This window comes from Chaetodon auriga, chromosome 2 (genome assembly GCF_051107435.1).
Source record: "Chaetodon auriga isolate fChaAug3 chromosome 2, fChaAug3.hap1, whole genome shotgun sequence".
NCBI lineage: Eukaryota > Metazoa > Chordata > Actinopteri > Chaetodontiformes > Chaetodontidae > Chaetodon > Chaetodon auriga.
This window is the reverse complement of record NC_135075.1, coordinates 6,100,468-6,125,552: the sequence shown is the minus strand read 5'-3', so window position 1 is coordinate 6,125,552 and position 25,085 is coordinate 6,100,468. Positions and strand designations below refer to the sequence as shown.

General features: G+C 43.1%; 1 protein-coding gene across 9 annotated transcripts in view; it reads left to right on the top strand.

The window, feature by feature from the left end:
- The first annotated feature begins 8,452 nt into the window (after positions 1-8,452).
- The window catches only part of magi1b (membrane associated guanylate kinase, WW and PDZ domain containing 1b), a 129,201-nt gene continuing 112,568 nt past the window's right edge, over positions 8,453-25,085 (top strand). For all 9 annotated transcript variants that reach the window (XM_076751296.1, XM_076751263.1, XM_076751280.1 and 6 more), the window contains exon 1: positions 8,453-9,248. In XM_076751296.1, coding sequence (XP_076607411.1) covers positions 8,951-9,248 — 298 coding nt within the window. In that variant the 5' untranslated portion in view covers positions 8,453-8,950. The remainder of the gene's footprint in view (positions 9,249-25,085) is intronic.

The window sequence follows — 25,085 nt, the reverse complement described above, 5'->3', positions numbered from 1 at the left end:
GCTGTTGCTTCAGGCAAGAGGGAGAGCACAGAGGGTGAGCTGGGCACCTCATATGGTCCTACCACTGAAGCCTCCATCTGTGAATCCAGCGCACTGTCCCATTCACAATCCCTTCATTTGCTCTTTTTATTAATTCATGCCTCTTCCATTGTTCAGAGAACATACTCTCAGAAGTGACAGGCAATGCCGAAGAAGGAGCAGTGACGATGGATCATTCCTTTTAAATGGCAGTGTTGCAGTATATGGTACTTTAGAGGTTGTTCCCCTCAGATTCTCCATTAAAACATGGAAGAACATGGAAAACGTCAAGTGGAGTACATCATCAGCTTGTACAGCTGGGCTCTAACCCTAAAACGTCCACTCGCCTTGCTTCTGTTTTATTCCAGGCAGAGCGGTTGAGGAGCTGGCGTGGGAGTCTGTAGCAGAGCATGAAGAAAAACCCTGTTCTGTTCAGATGTTGTTTTGTGTTGCTTTGAATTATTCAGTTATGCTTTAACATGGCACACGTGACCTAAGTCATACCCAGCTAATCATCGTGTATCATCATCATCATCATCTCTCTCTCTCTCTCTCTCTCTCTCTCTGTTTCTTTGCGCTCTTTCCTTTTATCTGTTTACTTCCTTTCCAGGGTCATCTCATCTAAGACTGTTTGAATTTGAAACAGGAGATGAAAGCTTTAAACTGTAGTACAGCACTTCTTGGAGATGAAGGGTGTGTCTTGACTTGTGTTGCTGGTGTTGCTACAGAGTAAAGAGTCAATAATAAAGTCTTGGTATTTATATTTTGCTTCAACCTATAAAAAAGATTTTTGGAGACTGACAACACTTACAGGTTGTCACCTTTCAAGTTCACATGGTAAATGTGTGAGCAAACAGTTGCCTACTTAAACAGCCCTCTAACAAAAGGAAGTCTAATATTTACTCTCTTTTAGCTCAGCTTTTAGGTCTCTGCCAACTCTTAAGGGACATTTATTGCTTTTTTGTTGCTAAATGCTACATGCTATCTTTGTCTATCAGCCCTTTAATGCTGAGAGTTGTGCGGTGGGATTTAAGACCATGTTGCTGAAAACAGCTGCGTGCTGTGCAACCGTGCAATGAGAGTGAACCAAAACAGCATATCTGCAAAAACAATGAGCCGAAAGTCACTAAAAAGCTCCATAGAGCTAAAGAAGGACTACTGAGTTGGGTGATAATTCTGTGTTTGGTTCATCATTGCAAATGACCCCTTTCACATTACAAATAGCACTTATTAAGGATATCATAATGACTTTAAATATGTATCTTGCCTCTATTTCCAGCACCTATCAGCAGTGACAGTGCTTGCTGAAATGCAGCATTTTAATCCTTTTGGCAGCTCCAGATTCTTAAAAGCCACCTGTTTTGTGAAGATAACCGCTGAAGCCATCTTTCACAAGATTGATAGTTGATGGGCTAGTTGTACATGTAAACTATGTAGTTCCATGGAATAATGCCTAAATGCAACTGCATGCAACATCAGTGTTGATCAATCATTTCATGTCCATGTGTAATGATATTTTAGCATAAATAGAGAGCAAAATATATCTGTTATGTGGCTCGTCAAGGATTATTAAGTATCTGCATGCTCGTATGTAGATACAAGATGAAACAGGGCAATCAGCAAATCTTAAATGGACAAATGGCTAACTGTCTTCATCTAAATAAAGTCACTCCCCTCCCCGAGGCTCTGAAAATGCAGATAAAAACGATATTTAACTCTGCTCAGCCTCCCGTCCAAAAAAGGAGATGATCCGCTCTGGGTTCCTGCTGACAGGAGGAGCTTTGCAGGGCGATTCAGAGCGCTCCTGATACGATGACCCATATGTCACACGTCTGAAGGCATCATGAAAGCCGGCAGTGGTGTTGTGAGATGTGTTGAGTACTGCAGGGTGACAGCGAGTGAGGTTTCTGGAGAAGATGCTTGATGATTAAGCAAAGGTGTGTTTGTTATAGCAACGGAGCAAACATACGTCTCTATTGTATAAGGATAGCAAACACGTTCAAGATGGATTTCAAATGGGCATATATATAAATGTCCCTCTGTACAAGTAAATATAAAGATGACATGACCCTTTGTGTCTTGGAACCTATGAAGATATAAAGCATGTTCAACTAATGGGCAAAGCCAAAGAGCAGAGGCAGGTCGGGGCGGTCTGTTCTGTGCTATGTTGTGGGCGAGCCAAACATTTGCGGCATCCAGATCCGGCTGATGTTTTATTGCTTGGGATCACAGCCAGTTTAATGAATGTGCTGACGTGAGTTTAGGCAGTTAAATATGCTGAATAATGTGTATAATTCACTCAGTTGTCCCATTCCTGTCCTGGCTCTTAGCTAAAGAGCTCCAGCCTCTGTTGCCCACTCATGATTTACATTTAAAAACTCGGTTTCAAGGGTGTTTCTTAGTACAGTAGAGCTTACAGTAAAATAGAGTCCTAACTATACCAAGTACCTCATTAGTCCCTGTTATGAAAACCCCCTCTGTCGTTGGCTGTGATGTGACAGCTCTCCCCAACCCAGTCACATAATCTGATGGCCTTTTTGTGCCGAGCCATTCATCCTTAATCTTCCAGGGCAACACTGAGCTTTGCAGCACTGCTTTAGTTAAAAGAAGGATTTCACACTCTCTCACTCTCTCACTCTCTCTCTCTCTCTCTCTCTCTCTCTCTGTGGATATTATGATGAATGAGGCATTATCAGGGCACAGAGGTAAAGTAGATTAAAGTGACATCTAAAGCAGAAAAATGACCCTCCTCATTTACAGAGCCTGTGTTAAGTGATGAGCACAGATAAGTCATGGGTCAGCGAACGTGACTCGGGCAAATCTCCTTTGTTATACAATGCAGGGCCAACTCAGGGAGTTCTGCTGTGGTGCATCAATAGGCCTCAGATATAAAAAGTTCATATGGTTTTAATGACTTATGAATGATGCACATGCTGCCTTTCAGATGTGCAAAATGGTGCATCAGTGCAATGTCACGCCACAGATAATATGAGGTCATGTGTGGCCTGCAGGTTGCATATAGGATTGCACACATACATATGCGCAGCACTGTTAGGTTTTCACCCATCAAAACACATTTTGTGTCTCTTGATGTAGAGGATGCTGCAATGATGGCTCACAAACAGTCTGGTCTCATTCATCAAAGCATGAGCTGGGACACACATGCCCTGAAAAACTTTACAGACTTCTGGTTTTGCAGCTACATTGACCCATTAGAGGTTCTAAGAATTAAAAAGAAATATGGAGTTCAGTTAAATATTTATGCGAAGTTCACTACAAATCATTTGATGTACAAAAAGTCTGCAAAGAGAGCAAAAGCATTAAAGATTGAGATGTGAAATGTCAGAATGCTGCGAAGTTTCCAAACAGAAGGAGGCTTTGCGGTATTACTTACAGAACAAGGCGAGAAGTTCCTTCCAGGATAAATGTGTTAAATGTTCAGGAGTCAGGCAGCATCATGTATTAAAGTCCTCTCTGTCTCTACACCTGTGACAACCACAGTTCATTTAAAGCATCATTTCCTCTCATTCTTTCTATGCCTTTCTTTTTATTTCTCCCTATCCGACCATCTTAGTTCCACCACCTTATATTTCTTTCTACTGCAATCGTGAAATTATTCAGAAGTTATATCATTGGTAATGCACTGTAAAGCTGTTTTTTTAATCATGTTCTCAAGTTCATGTTGGACTCAGCATGAATGTACAGTATAGTAATAACAAGATTAAGAGATTTCAGCCATGCTACAGGCTCTGTGAGGCTGTTCTTAGGGATGCTTTGATCTAAATGCTAGCGTCAGCAATGTTAACATGCTGATGTTTACCAGATATGATGTTTACCATGTTTGCCATCTTATTCTTGTGTCTTAGCATGCTAATATTTGCTGATCATTAGTTCACGCTGATGGGAATGTTATCGGTCCTGTCGATATTTGGGCTTAAACCAAAAATAACATTTTTTGACCTGCTGATAGTGATAGACAATAACTCAAGGGAGGACCAAAGTAATTGAAAACATCAGCTGGATTTCTGTACAAAATTTTATGTCGATCCGTCTGGTAGTTGTTGAGATATTTCAGCCTGGACCAAAGTGGTGGACCAACAAACTGCCATCCCCACAGCCACGCCACTAGAATGGCTAAAAAAGCTTTGACAGTAGAAGAATTCTTCCAAACGCTGTGCAGTTTTGGTCGGATCCCCAAAGATGATTATTATTTAAAATTCAAAGTCTATCCTTTGTCAGCTTATTCAGCATTTTCTATGAAAAATATCCCAAATAGCATGTCTGACATTGCCAGCTTATATGACCGGCTTGAGCTTTCTTCTTTTATTTTATTAATGACTCCGCAAGAAAAAAAAAAAAAAATCCTCTCATTAACATTTTATCACCAGTCAGAAACCAGTCAAATACCACCCAAATGTTATGTAACTGTGTGTTTCAGTCTCTTATTTGATGCACTGTGAGGATTCTGCTTGATAACGCTGTGTAAACGCTTAAATACTCATTCAGCTCCTTGAACGTCTGAGTTTATGTCGTGTTTTTGTTGTATGTATTTTATCATAATTCATATAAAAATAAAACATAAAATCATCTGAGCCACAGCGACGCAGGCATGTGTTTGTGTGAGTGATGAAATGACCTCCTTAAACAAGCGTGTCTCTGTGTGTTTTAAAAATCTCCCACACATTTGCAGTCTTGACAGGCACTGTGGACGAAGAGTGAAAATACATCACACAAGCAGGCTCTTAACTGCTTGTAAATACTGCAGGTGGGAATATTGGAACTGACCCTGCCTCTATAATGCTTACATCCCATTACGCATCTTGAAATTAGAAGTGATGGATGGGTCAGTCACCATGTGCATCATGAAAGCTACTAATGGTGCAGGACTGCCAGAGTGTAGCAGCAAAGTCATCTGAGCGCAGCTGTCAGATTTGAGGGCTACATTATTCCTGTTGGCCGTTAAGTTCACTCTGTCATTACTTGTCAGCGGCACCACCAGGCACATCAGGCAGAGTGAATGGAAATGGTGGCTAATAATAGTTTACGATGAACAAACCATTCACATGAAGGTCTTTCTCATTTCATGTTCTGTTATAACGGCGGCAAAATGGCAGAGAGTGATTATGTGAAAGCATTGCTTTCATGCATGACAAGGTCCTGACTTTTCTATATATCTCCTCAAGATCAGCACTGACATTTATAACATATTCTGTGGGGCTGAGTTTAGTATGTGGATCCTATGGTGCCATGTAGTCTTGACACCAGAGATGATATATAAAAAACACACTGCATGGTTGTTAAAAGACGGCATTTTGATTGTTCCGTCAACATCGACTACCTGCTGAGGACCACGCTGTGATTGTAGTGGATGTACTGCATGAAATTTGATTTGACTCGTGTGGACGAAACACAACATGCAGTTGATTCTGAGTGCATATTTACTGTTTGAACGCACATGCAGAGATTTGCATTTATTAATGTGTGCAAGAGTGAGGGACAGACGGAGAGAACATGACAGTGAAACAGAGAGAGGCAGCGAGCGCTAGCAAGAAAACGTTGACACATGCAGACGGATGGATGGGTAGAAAGGGAATAGGAAATTTTGGGCCCGTGGCAGTGTGTCTATCTCTGTCGATCTGATTTGGGTGACACTGTGTGACAGGAAGCTGGCAATGGGTGACCCCCCATTGGAGGTCATGATGGAAATGGCATGTATACACATTCAGGCTCACACATAATGTCTTGTTTTCATTATTTTTGGGGACATTACATAGTCTTACATTCATTTCCTGGAGACCATTACCATAACCACTACTTAATTAACCTTAACCTAAAGCTAACTTTACCCTGACCTTAACCCAAACTTCACCCTAAAATTTAATGATTTATGTTACAGGGACTTGCATTCTGCCCCCATAAGGAAGGCGAGTCCCCACAGTGTGACTGTGTATATAGATTTGTCCCCACAATGTGAGTAATGCAAGCGCACAAACACACACATTAAACATAGTCTCCAAGTCTAAAACTTCCTCTACCCTTTGCTTCTAATCAGCCCTCAAACTTTAAGTCAGACGGGCCTAATGTTGGTGTTAACCTTTACCTGGCAAATAGAGCTTAAATTAAGCTTGTGTATTTAACCAGAGAAAACTGGAAATTAACTATTCCTGGTGAATCAGATCAAGCCAGGACTCACCTTTATCACTGATCCCAGGCCAAGAGAAGAATTTAGCCAGTCATCAAATATTTAAAAACAACGCTGAGAGTCAGCATCATTTAGAGTAACGGCAATGTTTAGCAGGTATGTTTATCATGTTCAACATCTTGTCAAAGGATCATGAAAGTCAGTAGGATTCATCCTTTGGGGACTATGAATCTGTATGTCAAAATGTAATGGCAATCCATCCAGTTGTTGTTGAGATATTTATGTCTGGACTCGAATAGCGTGGCTAAAAACAACAAAAACTACCTTTGCTCTATGGAAGAACTCGTACTTGTGATTCTTGCTGCCTCATCAGAACATGAGATGCATGTGGCAGATACACATGTCCATCATCTCCTTCCCCTTCACTGAGTTGTTTTCCCTTTTATCAGAGGGTTCACGCCACTGAAGGATAACTCCCACAGGATAAGGAGCTCTTTTGTTTCTTGTACTTCTTAATAGCTTACCTCTGGTTAATGTATTTTTTATAGGATAGTTAGAAGTGCAGTGTTAGTGCTGTTTAGTTTAATGGCGCTCTGGAGATGAATGAAGATGTTCATAATTTATCACGCTTGCATCTTGCTCAGTTTAAGTACTTTTCTATTTTAATGTTTATTGTTCATCAATTCCCTTCAAAGAGAATTTTCCTTGGAGGAAGCCATGATGAACTGAACACATATTAAAGATGCATTTGATGAATGAGCAGCTGATAAAGGATGAAGATAAGGGAAAGTGGTACCTTTTCAGCTTAAAAGTGCACTTACTATTTCCCGTCCCATCCAGGCCAATGGTTTTTACTCCCATGTGACCAAGAGTACTTTCACCGTTATTTTTAGGCTGGGAAAAGCTCATCTGCGGTTCCCTAGGTGAGAGGCCTGGCCCATCTGATCCCATCAAGCAGTGTATTCATGCCTGCTGTCTTAGCCCACTGTCTATCTAGCTGATTGTCCATCTACACCATTGTCTTTATCGTCTTACCTCGTAATTTCTGGGATGATATACATGCTTTACAAATTTGGCATTAAACTGATAATGTTGCCAATATTTCTTCATGTAGATCTGAAATTGTGTCAAATTCGGTACACATTTCTCTGTGGGGGGCAAAGACACACAAACAAACACTTAAGCGTGTCCAAACAGCCACACATGAAAACGTGGCGTACCACCTGTCTAACCTGAAATGCAGGAATCCTGACAGACAGGATCACAGGCATGAAGTGTGGCTGACTAGGTCTTTATCAAATCAGCAGTTCAGTCAGAATAATCCTGTTGAATGAATAATTAATTTTCGTTGAGTATCGGCTCCAATAATGACAATTACTTGACAAAAATTTCAGCAGAAAAGCATTTTTTTTTTTTAATAGGAATGTCTGCAAATCTCTGACCAATATATTACAATGCAGTTTATATTTAATGAGTCAGTTTTAATTTGATGTATATTTCAATTTAATAGTTTGAGTTGACTGAGATAAACTCAAAATCACACCAGTTTTAGGGAAGCCAAACTCTCCCGGGTAAAAGGTACAACCAAGATACAGCTTTGAGCAGCACGCATGCGCCCGTTGTGATACTGCTGCCTTCACGCACTCTTTGTAGGCTCCGACTGCCAACGTTCAAACTGCTTCAACTGCTTCTTACCATGCTAATACTGTGTATATTAAACAGTGCATATTAATATAAATCTTACATTACTTTGATAGTCATTCTCTAATAACTAGACACAGTGTTTTACTTTGTTGTATGAGCGATATGTGATATAAGATTACATACAGGCTATGTCACATATCACCTACTGGTTGCTTGTGTATATATTAAAACCTGGTTAAATATTATTATGAGCAGTCTCTGATCGGATTTCCGTATGTTTAAATGTTGAAATTGAATAATAGTTAAAATAATAAATACATAAAATTAATAAAACTGAAATTAAAATGTCTCGCATTAAAATAAAAGACCCATCATATTTAGTTTGTTAAAAACAATGAGATAACACATCATATAGTATTATAAAGTATTACTCAAAATTTCGAAACGTCGCAGATTACGGGAAAGTTCCAGTAACATTTTACCTATGTTACAGTAAAAATACGTATATTATATTGTATATGAAGTACATCCACATCGTTGTTGAGTCGTTTATGCAAGCACATGTGGAACGTTCCGACAGAACATGAATGCAGCACGAACAGCAACACATTCCCAGCGTCACAGCGGAGTCCAGAGTGCGAGCGAGATCCAGAGAAGTGCGCGAGAGCGTCGTACCTGGTGAGACGGACGGAGGACGGTGCCAGCAACCGACAAAGTCACCGGGCGGATACAGAGAGAAGAGGGAGCAGGCGCTGTTAACTGGAGAAAAGAAAGAAACGCCATTTAAAGTGAGTTTGGAAGAACAACTGAGAGGATATAAGAAGTGGACACGAGACGCGAGTTGGACCGTGGCAGATGTAAGATGACATCGATAAAGGAGGATTAAACTGCAGGCATGTTAAGAAAATGATGAAAACAATAGCTGCACAGTTAGGAGCGAGTTCAGAGCCAACGGGAATGGCTTGATTTGTCACCCCGAGACAGCGGTGGGACAACACTGTCAGAGGCGCTCATGTTTCTGGGGAAGAGAAAGAAAGTTTGCTGCGCTTCACTCCGATACAAGTCTACTTTGTGAAAGGTATCACCGCTGTGACTGTAGCTCATCCCAGTGGCAGAGCACGACTGTTTTGGTCATAACTGTTCACAATGTCCAAACCCGTGCTAAAGAAGAACCACTGGACCTCCAGGGTGACCGAGACCTCCGTCTCTAAAGATGCCCGTGGTGACTTGAATGTGCCACTGCGCGGCGGCGCTGAGAATGGGGAGTTCGCCTATATCGGGCAAGTTAACGAGGATGACGTGCTTTACAAAAGTGGAAAATTAAATGAAGGGGAGCTGCTGCTGGAGGTGGAGAACCTTTCGATTTCGGGATTACCCTTGTACGACATACAGACAGTGATAAAGAACTGCAAAGGTCCCGTAAGGTTGAAAACTGTCAGGCAAGGTAAGGACTGGAAGAAGCAGCGGCACACGCAAAACTCCGTTCAAACTTCTGCCATTTGATGTTTTCCTGTTTTCTGAAACAAACGACAGAGGTTGAAACATTTGCCAAGCATTTTGTGGAAAACAGAAGGAAACATGCCTCAATTCGGCACACAGAAAAATGCACAATTAGGCTTAAAAGTGTGTCAAATGTGAAACGTTTAAGTTGGCTTTGTCTCCACAGAGGAGCTCTGCGGGTGATTTAGAAGTTGGTCATATGTTGGAATAAGTTCTGCCAGGTGAAACTTTGTTTTATTGAACTCATAACTTCAGGAAGTCGTGACATTGTACGCCTGTCTATTAGCGAGGTCACGTTAAATTGTCCGATTTTTGAATGACGTTTGGCGTGCACTTTTTCCCCCCATAGGCTCCGAGAGGAAATACCACCTGTCGGGAGTAATGTCGGTTCCTTTTTGTTCAGTCTCCTTTCTAACCCTTTGAAATGACGCGCATTTTAAGAAACCATTTCACATAATGTGTGAATTTATGGCAATTTAGTTTAACAAGCCATCATCATTTATGGAGAACAAAACAATAAACAACTGAAATAATGATAAAGTTACAGTTATCCCGTTATTTTAAAGAGAAATAAGATAATCCTATTTGGACTTCGTATAGGAGGTCTGCACCATGCAATATCATAGACAAAAACATATGAGAAGGTCAGTTTACCCTCAATTTTGTCTAAGCCAAACACCTTATATGAATTAAAAAGTCGTAGGTAAAAAAGCAAATAAGTAAAGTTTGAGTTGGCCTGAGTCTTTTTTGACTGTCTGTCGGGACTGTAGCGACAGTATCTGTTGACTCCTCAAACAGGCTAGACTGGCAACACTTCTCTAGCACCTAACAGGAACGGGAACATCAGGCCCCTCACATCAGGCCAGTGTGGCTGGTCTGGCTAGTTCATGGTCAGCTTGACTCAGCAGGGCCGAGCAGCTTGACACTGAACCGCTCTGACAGGCTCCCAGCATGGCAAAGCAGACTGCTGAAGGGATGCTCAGAGCCAGCCTTGGCCACACTATCCTCCTGTAGAGACACACAAAAAGAGCAGCAGCTCTTCAAGGACAATTTCACATATTTATAACCTGTGAATGCTGCCAGCAGTATTGGCTGGGCCTGTTTAGAGGTGGCACCAGGCTGTTTTTCAAAGGCGCTACATGTACACTTGAACTTAAGCATCTAGCTGCATATCACATTGTGTGCCTCCGCATTATATTTGGGAGAGAAAAACACCCCCCTGTGGCTCTAATATGGATGATTGCACTATTCTCCCTGTGAGTAAAGAGTGGAATCTTGTGCAGAGCAGTCTCTGAACAAAGCACAGTGACAGCCGTCAACTGAAAATGTGAATATCTTGTTTGTGATGGGGAGCATCAGGGTTAATGGGAAAACACGGTCCAGGTCTACCCTGGTACCCGCTCACCTACTGCAGTTTGTATGAAATAAAGGGCTTCAGGCTTTTGGCTCTCAGTAGCTAAGGTTTAGTTGCATTTCTGCTAAAAACTCAGCATGGTGCAACTTTAATCTCACAATTACTTTGTGTTTTTAAACTTTGAAACAGAAAAAAATGGGGGGAAAAAAGTAAATGAAGTAAAGATCCTGCACACAGGTGTTTTCACTCACTGGCAAATTAGACCTCTGCTTAGGTCAAAGATGGGCGGAGCTGTGCTGGTGACAATGTGATGTCACCACTCTCAATAAGCACATGTGTCAACAGTGAAATGAACCACGGCCCAGCTGCTGTGCACGCTGCCTCGCTGGCTCACTGTCACGGCTCACTGGGACGCTTGAATAAAACAGCACCTGTGCTTTTCCTGCCGTGACGAGTAAAAAGTGGCCTGTATACTAATAAGAATGATAAGGGCGTAAGCTGTGCGACAATACAGGACAGTTTAGAGGATGTCAGTCAGACTCAGGCCTTGTTCACACCTATACAGGTGCAGAAGGAACATTTTCCTCCATGCAAATACAGATGCAGATTTTTGAAAAGTTTGGTTTCTGTGTATCTGTGTGGACATGTGTCCAGTGTTTGGCAAAAGATCACATGTTCATGTGCCTGAAACAGCGACAGACTTCTGGTTTGTTTACGTTCAGTTAGCACTGCCAGGTGTCACTTTACAGTTTGTACCTGTTATCAGTACGTATGCTCCAAACGCTCTTCTCTGGTGTTTGACGAATCGTTGACTTTATTGCCACAGACTGGTTTTGTGTGCTTTTTGAGCATTTGGAAACATTTTGGTGTTATTGTGTGTCCAGGGATATTTTGTAAAACGAGGGCTGTGTGGACAGAATTGTTTTTAAACATTAGGGGAAAATATCCTTTGAAACAATATGTGTGGACAAGGCCTCAGTCTGCGACCCCCCACGCAGGCCTGAGAAGAGGTCTAATCAGGCCAAATGAGTGTAAAGACCTGTGAGGTGGAATCATAGCGGCTCAGGGGCTTTAGCTCAGTTTCAAAGTGCTGGTCGTTGAATTTTCATAATATCTAATAAAAGCTTTTTCCTTCATGCTCCAGCATTTGAGTTAAGTATTGTTTACTGGCCTGTTCAGTTAAAACCTGTGTGAATTCAGAATTAAAAAATTCAGTCCATGTAACTTCAGCTAGTGTTAATCGTGCACCCCCCCCACAGCCTTTCTGCAGTTTGTAGTGACTTTAGACAATAAGAGGAAACTCGCTCCTCACTTTGAGCCAATCACAAGTCTCAAATGTTTGGTGGAAAAAACAGACTTTTTCTAGGATCCATCTGGAGATGTCGGGTGTCACCGCCATACAATGTCATGTGATCAAATTCCATTTGAAGTTTTTAATAATTCACGCTGTCTGGGAATTTCCCTCCCTAATCAGCCTTAATTGGGAAAATATGCTTAGCAACAAGGGCCATCTGTAAAATCAAAGTGACCCAATTTTACCCAGAGCTTGTGCCATTTTCTCACTTCTATCAAGTGAGACGTGTGGTACGGCTGCAGCGTCTTGGCTCCCTGATATTCTCAAAGCATTTGCCGCTGTTGACTGCCAGACTTATAAAGAGACGTGTTGAAAAGTATTCGCTCGAGACCTTCTGCACTCCATTCAGACCACACACACACACACACACACGCAGAGGGGCATTCCTTAGTCTAAGCTGATAAGAGACTCTAACCGGTTCTGCTGCAGAGATTGAAATGTTTGCTTTGGGTATCAGTGAAAAAGTAGCACACATGCATATTTAGTGCAGAACACACACCCTGTGCACCGCTGTGGAGCCCAAGCCATGAGGAGTTCACTTGACTGTGTATCGATCGGCCAGAAGTGTGGGAAAAAACCTGTATTATGTAATTAAAGTCTCTTCCACAGACAAATATGAGCTCCCACTTCTCACTCTTCCAAATAAGCAGCTACTGACGTCTCATAATGCAGCTTGTTTAATACTCAGAGGGAGATGTGCTCTAATGACAAAGACAGCATGCCGTGTTTGCAAACACAGAGTCACATCATGATGAGACTTGCCAACCTGATAAATCCCGGAACTTTTTTATGGATAATCTTCATAAGAAGATGACCTACTGCTCCACATTATGCTGCACGGTCTCTGGGAAACACTGTGGATAACACGCACAAACACATGCTTGTACAAACACTCAATCACAGCAGAGAGGTTTCAGATTGAGAGCAGATTAGCGTCATGCTCTCTGCGGTGTTAGTACACATGTTGGGTGTGTTAATAATCAGGGAAATCTCTACGATGGTGTGTGTGTGTGTGTGTGTGTGTGTGTGTGTTCTTGTGCTGATTTTCAGTGTGGACAGAAAGATGGCCACTTTAACAGTCAAGGTTTGAGATTGGAATTAAGGTTTACATTGGTGATATCAGGGTCAGGGGATTGCAGCCATCAAAGGCCCTCACGATGTATAACGAATGTGTGTGTTTGTGTGTGTGTTTTGTGGACATGAAAAATGGGACAGTGGCCCAGAGTTCACGGGTTTCCCCAGGCAGGAGGTCTGCTTGTGTGTGGGTTTGCCTTGGTCAACAGGATTTGCTGCATGTGACCACACACTCACACACTCACCATCACGTAAAATCAACCGATGCTCTCCCAGACCAATCAGGAGTCAAAGAACTGCAGTTTTGGAGGAGTGTATTTCTCTCCGAGCAGGATATTATGGAGCTGGTGTGATGAATGAGGCTTTACTAGCTATAAATTTCTGAAAGCAGAAAACACTCTCCCGTTCTTACGGCGGCACGTGTTGCTAGCTTGGGTCCCCCTGCTCAAATTTACAGCACTGCGTTACAGCATGAACTTGAAGCTGTGTGTGTTTGTGTGAGCATTTCTGGCAGCGATTGCATATGGAAGTGTTTATTTCCTTTCTCTCAGCAGGAAGTTGGACCCCCCCCCCCTCGCCCCAACCGATCTTCCACCTTTGTGTTCTCTGACAGCGGTGGAACGGTTTCACTTCCTCCCTCATAACCTGGCTTTCGGAAAGATCTCTGGCTTCAATTTGAGGGTGTGTGTTTATATCTGTGAGGGCACGCGTGTGTGTCTGTGTGTGGGTATGAGAGAGTGAGAATGAGGGAGAGCTAGAAGTCACATGTGTAGTTTAAGCATCTTGCCTACTTTGAGCTGAATTTGTGTTTATGTGTGTTGCTGGGACTCTCAGTTAGCAACTAAACAGACCATGAAATGCTGTCTCACTAATGCCGTGCTTTTTGTAATCCCACTGAAGAGGCACATATGCACACGCGTACCGTCTTTTCTCTTGTTTGCAGAGGACCCGTCTTTCTTTTCATAATTAGCTCAAGTGTATGCTGTTGTATTGAGCATGAATGGGAATTGGTCACACTCGGCACTTGCAGTTACACACTCTGTCAGAGGACAAGAAAGGCCAACTAATTTACGATAGTGAGTTTAGTGAGGCTGGGGAGGCAGTGGGGCAGTTCCCTTTCCTTTCCTTTGATGCTCTTATCCAGTGTCCTCAAACTGTGTACATGCACAGTAGACGAGTGTGTATTTCTGACGAATGCCTGAAGCTTTAGACGTGGTTTCCCTTTTTTAGTCTAAGTCGAAAGCAGTTCAAGGGAAAACTGTCAACACTCTCTTTTCTCAGTGGTCAGTTTGAGGATTTGTAGCAGAGTAATTTAACCGCGCTTTGCCTTTATTTTTTTTTTCATCTGTCAAACCATGAAATGCTGAGCTCCTTATGAGTGTCAGGACACACGGGAAAATTAAAGCCCGAAGCTTAATATCAGACTGCTTTGGTTCAGTGCCTAAGGTAACTGTTAACCTAGCCAAAGTGTGGGATGAGTTGACAAATCTACTCAAAAGACCTCCACTTCTTCCCACTCCATCAATCCGACTGCTTGGTTAGCATAATCCCCCAGCTGGAGGGGTATAATGATGCTCAGTGTTAGCGAAATTAACTTCCGATCTCAGAGCAGGTTAACCTCTCTATCAAAGCGTCTTTTGTGAAGCATTAACATCCTGAAAATATGCACGTTGTTCCACCTTTTATTGAGTTAGTAACTTATTTCAATGGTCACTTTATTTCACTATAAACCAAATGGACCTTGATCACATTCCATAGTGTTCATTAAAACAGAAGTTATATATCTTTTCCAGAGAACATTCAGTGCCTTTTTCCTCCAGATTCCCCCCAGAAATCAGTGACAAATCTACAATTTATCAAGTATCACAAGCTGACATCATGCTCCCCCACCCTCCAAATGGCACCTCCATGAAAAGCAACTGCTTTTACTAGTAAACTAGTGGTTTACAGTGGTGGTTGTAGTGTTTGGGGTAAATGTACCCCCTCCATAGCATTCATTCACACCGCCCCCTCTGTCACTCTCACTCTTCATTGCCTATGTCAAAGCCTTGCTAAGCTAAGATAGCAGTTCAAATGGCTGTGAACCAACATCTTGAGGAGTCTGGATCCTTGCTCAATCAGAGATGACTATCAGCACCAGTCTCTCTATCTTAGTGGTGAAATATTGTACCAAGGTACCAATGTGCAGTCACTTCAGATGTAGCTTAGCGTCACAGTCTCTCTGCCAGCCTTCACTGTGCACTCAGTCTCTACAGTGTTTGAGCAGAGGCACTTCTGGTCTGCGTCCTGTGTGAAGTCAGGATTGGAATCATATGCAAGCCGGAAGATAGCAGTGGTGTGTGCGCATATACTGTATGTGTGCCCGTTTGCGTGCCAGACAGGCTGACTTGGCCAAGCCATTCTGTCAGCTCCGCTGCTGTTAAACTCAGATGAGATGTGGTTAGGCCTGCAGCGGCCGCGGCTAGGAAGCAAATTGATGGGATTGGTAGTGGCTGTGGGCATTATTAATATGGCTGAGACTATACCAAGTGGATGTGCCCAAGAAAAATGCTGCTAGTCTCTTGAAATGTTGAAGGTTTTTATATGTTTTTCATTTTTTTAATTCAGCAGGGACTGCGGCACAAAGAAACATTAAGTGCTTGTGCATTTGTATCTCCACCTCATGTTTCTGTAATATCACCTTGCAGCATATTTGACTTGAGATACAGTTGGTGAAAAGACACTTGGAAACTTACATGGTGTTCATTTGTTGCTGTTAATGCTGATTGTCAGTGCATCTGTCTAGTTGTGGCTGCACCCACAATATCTGTACTTATACCCTCCTTTCTTCCCCAGTCTGCTTTCTGCTTTTCTCTGCCTTAAGTTATGCTCTGGTTAAGGCCATGAGGTCTGTTTACACAAATCCCATAAATGTAAAGTCTTAGGGAAGCTTACTCATGCACATTCATGTGCGCATGCAGACAAAACAAAGGGGTATCGACAGGTTTAGAGAACTAGTCTAGCCCTGATTAAGAGGATTTAGGCACGAGTCTGTCTGTCTGTCAGTGAGCACACATACACACACACAGGTCCAAACTCCTGGGGTCTTCCTGCACTGACAATTATGTGGCACACAACAATGCCTCGCTGAACCACACGGCCTTATTCCTCCTCCTCCTCCTCATCTTTTCTGGCTATTCATCTTGTCTGCTCCCTTTATCTCTCCCCCTCAAGTCTTCATCTATTCTCTCCACACTCATTGTTGTCTGAATATGGGAGCTGTGGTGGCTCTTATTATGGGGAGTCCCCTCACCCTGTCCTTTTCATGTTGAAGTCTCCTAATGAAAAGAATCGTCCAACAGGTCACTTCACAGCAGTTAGAATGGATGACAGTCTGTGGCAAAGCACTGAAGACAGCTTTACGTGTGTGGTAGTCACTGTGAAGGGAGTGTGTGGTGGATTGTGGGTAAAAAGAATAGCTGTGAAAGATTAGAATAAGAGAGACATATTGATAACATGTGTTTAGGTTTGTGGTGGACCACTGACTTTCACTGACTGATGCATGGAGTCAGTGAGGCACTATTGCTCTAAGAGAACAGTTTGACAGTCTGGGAAACGCACTTATTGCTTCTTTGCCGAGACTTAGATGAAAAGATTGGGTCTGATCTGACGTCTGCACAACAAATATGTAGCTGAGGTCAGCTAGCTTTGCTTAGCATAAAGACTGGAAGTGGTAGAAAACAACTAGCCTGGCTCGGGTTGGTCCCAGAGCAGACACCCAGCTGCAACTTGTCATTTTCACTCTTATCCTTTAATCTCCCTGAGAAAATGACAGTGATGTATCAGAAATTGCTATTAATTTAGCAACCTGCTGTGCTGTCACTAAAAATAACTTGATAAGTAATGTTTTTGAAATCAAAGACTTGTGATGATCTTTTTTCGTTTGTATGGTACGTAACAAGACGAGGAGGACGCTGTTAGAAAGGTGCCTGCAGCTCTCCCATCTGGACGTTTCAGCCTGTGTGATGGTGACCAGCGCTGAAGCAGCCTTGATTGAGAAAGCATGTGTGTGCTGCGGTTAGCTGGAAGCCCCCAGGACACCAAATGGCTTCGGTAATCTTCTGTGATGACCGGGGAGATATGCTGGTATCATCAGCTTCGCAGGTGGCCTTTCAGAGCTGATGGGTATTCAGCAATAAATGGTTCGCAGCTCAGGGCCAAGTGACGCCGTCTTACTATCTGATATCCCTGTGTCGGACTGTGTGGCTCTGCGTGATGACTGTGCGTCAGCTGAGTACACCCTGAAGCTGGCCACTCACAACTCGACTCAGTCACCACAGATCTCTCCGCCACTCCCATTAAAGTCTATTGTTTCCATTATTTTCAACTTTGCGGTACACACACTAAATGATCCAGAATATGCCGGAACCACACACAAAAGATTCTTTACTTTTGGTCTCTAAAATTAAACTGGAGAAGGAAGAGTACTGTATACTCATTTGTGCCAGAAGAAAAGCAAAAGTTGTGAGCTAGATGGCAAACTAGATTGCATATTTAGCAACAGAATTGCTTCACGTTAGGTGAAAGCCCTATGCAGAGTTGGTTTGGATATTGGCCTCTCGTTTCCAAGTTTCCATCTTTCTTTCTTCCGCCCAGTCTAAGTGGTTGCAAACAGCCTTTAAAAGTTCAGTTCAGCTGTGTGACAGGTCGCTGCTTCGATCGTCTTGATCGCGCTCCGGCAACACAAAGTTACGCTGCCCCACTGTTGTGTGTCTGATAGTGGAACGCAAAAGTCAGTATGCATATGAGCACTTAAAGGTCACCACACAGACTGTATGAGACTTAGTTCTCGTTTGTCACAGACAGGAGCAGTTCACACACTCATCACCTACTGTACAGGCTTCATTAAGCCAGCACAGTGAGGAAAATGTGACAGTAGCTTGCCGAAAGATCTTAATTAGACAAGCAGAGACTAATTAGCAACGACAGGAAATGGATGGAGTCTTAATTAAGAGGTCACCGGTGTCCATCTTCTGCCTTCACTGTTGGCATCAGTCACAGATGTTAATGTCTGGTGTCTTGAAGTGACGTCTGTTTATGTGACGACTCCACCGCCTTCTATACGTCAGTGTCAGCAGCTCACCCACCTTCCCTGCTTTTCATCAGAGCTGGTAAATATTCCTAATGACGTTGAAGGTTCAAGATAGTGTTGCAGCAGTTTACTTTGTATAGGTAAATGTTCACACCTTGACTACACACATTCACATGCTTATGATAATCATCCTCTTTGAAGAACATATTGTGCATCTTCACCACCACACTCTTATCAAGCTACATTCACTTTAGACTTGCACTCCCTGCAACAGCAGCTGCTATAAAGTAGACTCACTGCAGTATTCTGGTGGACACAGAGTCAAGCTTTTATGATTTTATAATTCAAGAACTTGTATTACTGTGTACGACACCAGCTAAATTTATGCAGCACCAGAATGAACCATTTTACAATCTGCTGATGGTGGAGAGGCTAAATGGGGCCTTCTGGTCAGGACTGTATTGTACTCACTGACTCTATTCTAATCCGTAGTGGCTCCACTACAATATTCCCATTGGGGTTCCCAGTTTTGTTGAGATGTCCCTCTAAAATGTATTTTATGATACTTTTTGTACGCAGTATGCTGGCTGTCTAGTTTCATTCCATCTGTAATCTTATATAGACTTGACACTATGAAATATTGCTTCCCCGTCCTGCAGTTAACAAATGTTATGAGGCCGACAAGCTTGGCTTTATCCTCAAGTGTTAATATCTTAAGCAGGAACACCCATTTCTCACACGAATGTTGTAAACAAATTTTGAAGCCAGCCACTGGAGACTTTGCAGTAATTAAAGTAAAACACAGGCCTCGCAAAAATGTGAATGTACATTACAAAACATTTGCCTTTTCAGAGAGGCTGCACTATCAAACTGAGGCAGCTGTGTGCTGCATTTGGTTACCAAATCGCTCGCGAATCTATCTGAAATCACATTTCCCACTTCACAGTGTTAAATTCTTGCATGTGTCTCACTGAATGATTGGAATTTTCAAAAAAGCACGGCAGGGACAAGGTGGTAAAAGGCACACAGGCTTGTGAACTGCTGGTCACTGCTATTAGTGGCCACAGTGACAAGCCTAAACTGATACCCATATGCAAACAGTGCCATACAGAAGCATTATGACCTGACACAGACCCTCCGGCCCTTGTCGTCATGCCTGTATTTTCAGTTCATGTAGTGACTGCTCAAGAGCAGACTGACTGACTGACTGTGGCCGGTCTTTAAGGAGGCTTTGTGAAGCTGAGGTTTACCACGCTGAGCACACTGCTGATGCTGTTTGCAAGGCTTTTATAAGTGGGAATCATGGGATTCTGCGCTGTGCGTTTGGTCAAATGAGCAGGATTGTGTGGGCTGGGTCTGAATTCCATTTGTCACCTGGTAAAGCTGCAAGACATGCACTCACATGCAAAGCTACATCCATGATCCATGCCCTTATAGAAAAATATTTGCATGCAATGAGCTTACATGCTTATTCTATGTTTGCATGCAGGGGTATAGTCTTGGTCACTGACACACACACACACACACACACACACACACACACACACACACCAACACACCCCAACCACTGTTTCCCTGCACTCTGTACTGTTCAGGAATGTTGTGTTTACATAGCTGGAGCTGGCTCAGATCAGTATTTTAGAGTCTCAGGTGTCTGCTGTGTGTCACTGACAGTTATTTTATAGGCCCCAGTGTGGCTCATACTCCAGCAAATGCTGCTGCACCTTGCCTAAAACTCTCCCCCCTCTGCTGGATTTATAGGAGGACACTGGTGCAGAGACTTGAGGGAAGTTAAGCACAATCATTAAAACACACTTAAGAATTAATGGCATGTATTTTAATAGGGAACCTTGTGGAAAATCCAGCAGCTGTGTTGAGAAAGGTATTAGATCTTTCACCTGGTGTGCTATCAGCGTACCTGAAATGTTGCCACTGTGGTGAATGCATCTCCTCAGCATACTCTGACTTTTTCAGCCCTATACTCATCTACCTCACATCATTTGTCAGAGCTGAAGATAAGATTGGGACAGTTTTTACAACTTTGACTTGTATAGAAACCAAAAAACGAGGACCACACTGATTGTCGACCAGGATTCATCGTTCTGGCCACTTTGAATCTCTCCAGCCTGGCCATCTGCATCGTTGTAAAAGCATAGTGCAACATCAGCATGCCTTTTATATGATCTCTTCCTCTCTCAGACCTTTGCCACTCTCTCTTTGATGTTCCCACTCGATGCACACAAAATGACAGTTCCTTTATCGCTGATATATTGCACCAATCTGTTTAAAACACACAGAGAATCACCTATTTTCTTAAAAACTCTTTGTCGTAAATAGGCAGAAGATTGCTGCCGACCACATATGTCCCTCAGTGACCCGAAGCTCTGCTGGGCTCCAGAGCTCATAAATTAGAAAAGAAATCTAATTTCCCTGTGGGGCTCTTAGGATCTGAGTGCTCACAGACACACTGTTTCTTTTCAGGGCTGGTTGATTTCTATTCTTCTTGATGTAAATGGGCTGATAAGGGGACAGTTGGAACTGGTTTGTGGCCTAGTTGCTTGCTGAGTCACTGTGGACAAGTAGTACTCTCTTTCTGTCACACTGACTCTGGGGCTTTTTTAGCAGCACTCATGACAGGCCTGTTCGGAGTCGTATCCTCACAGTATCACAGAGTTTATTACGAGCGTTGAATCGCGTTGGTCCCGAGACTCTTGGGGGTCACAGAAAGCACCACACACTTTTGAACAATGTTATCACAGAAAACAGCTGGGAAGCTGCAGTGGGAATGACTGATAAGCACAGTCATTTCCAGCATTGTTATATGTTACTGAGCTCTGCTGTTCAGCTCTTGTCTCCTTTCGAGGGGACTTTTTTGTTGTTTTCAGCTCCCTTTCAGATCAATTTTCACTATCTCTGACTCGCCCGTTCCTGTGTGTCACTTCCTCACTCATTGCACTGCCTGTGTCCACCATGCCCTTTGTTCTGGTTGATGTTTGGAGGGACTCTTGACATTTCCTGCTCTGTAGAGTAGAGTTTGGGACACGTTTAGCAGGGGGTGCTTTTCATTTTCAGTGCTCCAATACAGACAGTTGTCGCGACTCTTCTAATCACAGAGTCATCATCTGAAATCTGTTTGTTTGAAGATAATAAAATGAGGCCAGTCATAGATTTGTTTGGTTTAATTATTATTCATGTTCGACCCTCCCTTCTCTACCATTAAACCGTAACGAGTCTCACTGGTCAGTATCTGCCTCATCTCCTCAGAACATTTAAAGGCACAGTAACCTTAAACTGCTGATGCAAAGTGCTCGTTTCTTCCTGCATTACCACTCTGTATCATCAGTAAAATAGAGTGAGTTTTATTGTCAGATTCCCCTGAAATTCACCTTGGATCAAGCCACTTGAGTCTGATAGTGATATGTAGGAGTTGGGGGAAAGACGTGAGGTGTGATCCACAATTTGTGTCAAAATGTGTACTCCCTCTCTGGGTCATAACTGTTGTGACACACATATTTTTTACATTCAGTGTTGCATTTGATTTTTGAGGGTATTATTATCTCAGACAACACTCCTCTATCCATTATCCTGTCACACAGATATTTGCCCTGTGTTGTGAAAATAGCAACCTGCAGTATGAAGGCTCCACCTGTGCTGTCAGTGAGTTGCTGTTTATTAGCTCCATGCGTCCCCAGCCTGTTCATTGTCCTTTGGGTAGGAATGGTTGGAATCCCATGCAGCCAGTCGGGGCTGTTTTGCTGTTTATCATCACAACGTCTCTGGTTTGCTGTCAGCACGGGAACATGCCGGTGTCAGGCATTCTTTATGAGCCGTTCACAACACAAGTGGAGCATTTGGAAAATGAATGGATGTAGAAGTAGCAGTGGTTTGAGTTTAGTAGTCTTGTCCTGAAACTGATGTATTGTTACAGCCGTCAGAGCACACAGGTCTACTCTGCGAGTGTGTGTGTGTGTGTGTGTGTGTGTGTGTGTGTGTGTGTGTGTGTATATGTGTGTGTGTGTGTGCGCGCGCGTGCGTGTGTGCGCGCATGTGCGTGCGCACGTGTGCTGTTCCCATTGCTGATCCAGTTGGACAGGTTGGGGTGAAACTACAGCATACCTCCGCTGCACCTGTCAGCAGGTGCACTGGGCGGTGCTCGGTGGCAGAACGCATCACGAGGGCGAATAAAGATTAGAGATCAGACACTGCTGCTGTTCCTGGAACCACACCCACACATGTCCCTGTTTTCACTGCACCCTTTCTTCCTCACTTGCAAATGCAAATTCCCCTCGGGCCACTCAAACCTCTCTGGCCTCGATGTTTGAATTGTCTGACCCAGGTAGCCGCATTCACTGTAGATGGCACTTAAAAGAGATTGATTCTCTCTGCAGTGTGGAGCGGCGGTGTCTTTGCCCTGGTTAAATACCACACTGGAGCGCTCTCTATCCCTTCACCCTTATCCTCTCTGTTCATCTGGAGAGTGTAAACATGACGTCTGAGGTGATTGGTGTCAGGTGACCTTTTGGTTGTCACGGCAACGGGGTCCTCATTCCCAAGTCGCCGGTCATCTCCAGGGGCTTGGCTGATTACTAAATACAATCTTCCCAGACGCACATGCGCACACACACGCGCGCACACAGACTTGGAAAGCGCTAGATAAACAGTGGTGGGGAGAGGAGAAGCTTTCGGTCTCATGATGTTGCAGGCAGATAACTTTGTTTAGCTGTCTGAGTACGGACAGACCGCATTCCTGCTGTCTCTCTGCACAGAAGGCAAGGCACAACAGCGCTGTTGTGCACATCTGGTTGGAGTCTTTTCCACTCATTGTTGTACTGGACACTTTTATTTATTTAACTATTATAGTTATTATTATTATTTTGTAAAAGATCAATATGGAATACAGGCTCAGCTTTGATTGAGACATCCTGGGGGTTAAATCTGCATACCTGTCTCAACAATTATGAATAAATGCAAATTAAGTCAATTATTCAGATTTATTAGTGTAATCGAGCTCGTCTGTCGCTCATTTGTTGGTGAAAATGTGATGTTTATTTTTCGCAGTTTAATGATTCATTGATTAATCGCAAAAAGTGGTATGCAGCCGTCTACTACTTCATTCAGATGTTTTAGAGAAGTAAGGGCCTCCCTCCAGTTGTCGTTGTGAATAGAAATATGTAGTTTCACCAGAAAGCTTTAGGAAGTGGATTCATCAGCGCTGTCCTGCACCTTTGTCCTCCACAGGCTTGCCCTCACAGATAAGCTATAGGCTGGCTGCTCATCAGTCCCAGCTGCTACTAATCTATGGCATGCAGAAGAGAGAAGGTGGGATTAGCATGACAAACTGTCTGATGAAGACTTTAGTCATCGTACCAGTGAGATTGTTTTTATCGGTGCTTTAGCAAAGAGGTGTAATTGTCATTGAAGCTACTCCTGAATCATCCGTGAAAGTTACAGTGATGGAAATACAAATGTAACAGATACAATGTCTTCTTAATTTATAGGATACTGCAAGATGTCAGTGAATCCCCAGTTTACTGTAAAAGGTTGAAAAGCAGCAGAGAAATATGGGAGAGTAGCATTGATGTTTCCACAGGAAAATTGTTGCTGACAGGGTCGTTATGTTTGAATACAGTTTTAAACGAATGATGTCACGGCTTTGCTCTCCATTGTAAAAAAGAGAGCAGAGGAAAAATGTGTTGCTTTGTTCTCTTAAGTATCCAGGCTCTTGACCACAGGCCCTGTGTGTGCGTGGGTGGGTGTGTGGGTATGCATGTGTGCGTGCTGGCATACATGCTTGTGTGTGGTCTAAATACAGCTCTTTACTGTTGCCCAAATCATTGTGTGCCAAAAGGCACAAGCAAGGTCATTAAAGTGACTTTGTTTTGCCGCTCTAAACATAGGCCAGCTCTATATTTTGATACCGTTTTCCACGGGCGACTGTGTCTTTGTTGGATATGAGTCAGCAATGGATCTGTATTCAGCTACTGTTTGTTCATGAAATTTCAACCCAAGGCAATATTCTTGTGATTAGCACATGTGCCTTGGCTACAATGTCACTGTTGTCAGTGAAGATATTTATTCCATCTCTACAGATTTAGCTCTTTCCTGTCAGTGAACTTTGTTTATTATTTGGAGGTTTTCTTTCCAGCAGGTGGTCATAGTTCATAATATCAGTGACCTCTGCGAGGTAGAGAAGTAACCAACTTGGATTTTGAAGTTTAGAGCGCTTTATGCTTAAACATCCAGTAAGTTTGGGGAAAATCACCAAATCACCCATCCAAGCTGTGATCCTGGCTTAACCTCCACTCACTCTTTTTGGCAGCTAGAAGACACACACACACACACACACACACACACACACACACACACACACACACACACACACACAGAGCCCGACCCCACCACACATTTCCCATCTGCCTGACACTTAGATGAATTAGAGCAGACAGAGGAAGAGAAGCCGCATCTGAGTGTGTGTGCGTGCATGCGTGTGTGTGTGTGTGTTTGTGTGAGTTTGTGTGTGTACCTGCTCATCTGGTCCGTTTCTCCGACTTGTTTCTGCCCTGCTAAGCGCCAGCTGCACAGAGAGGTATTTCAGTCTACCTGACAGTGGAAAGAGCGCTCAGCACCACAGCCTGGGTCAACCACAGAGCCACGACTCCATTTCCACTGGAATGAATGACAATGTAGGTCTGATTGATGCTTGTTACGAGAGTATGTTCATGTTCATCAGTGACATACAGTTCATTTTATAAAAGTAGTTCTTCGATCAAAATAAGAGACCTCTTATTTTGAAGTTTGACCCTTGCATCTCAAATAGCCACATCATCACCTTCAGCCTCTGACGTGGATGTACAGAGTAGCATTTGATGATTTGTTCACATAGCAAAGTCTTTCCTAGCTGCGAACTGGCAACATCTGTTACTGTTGA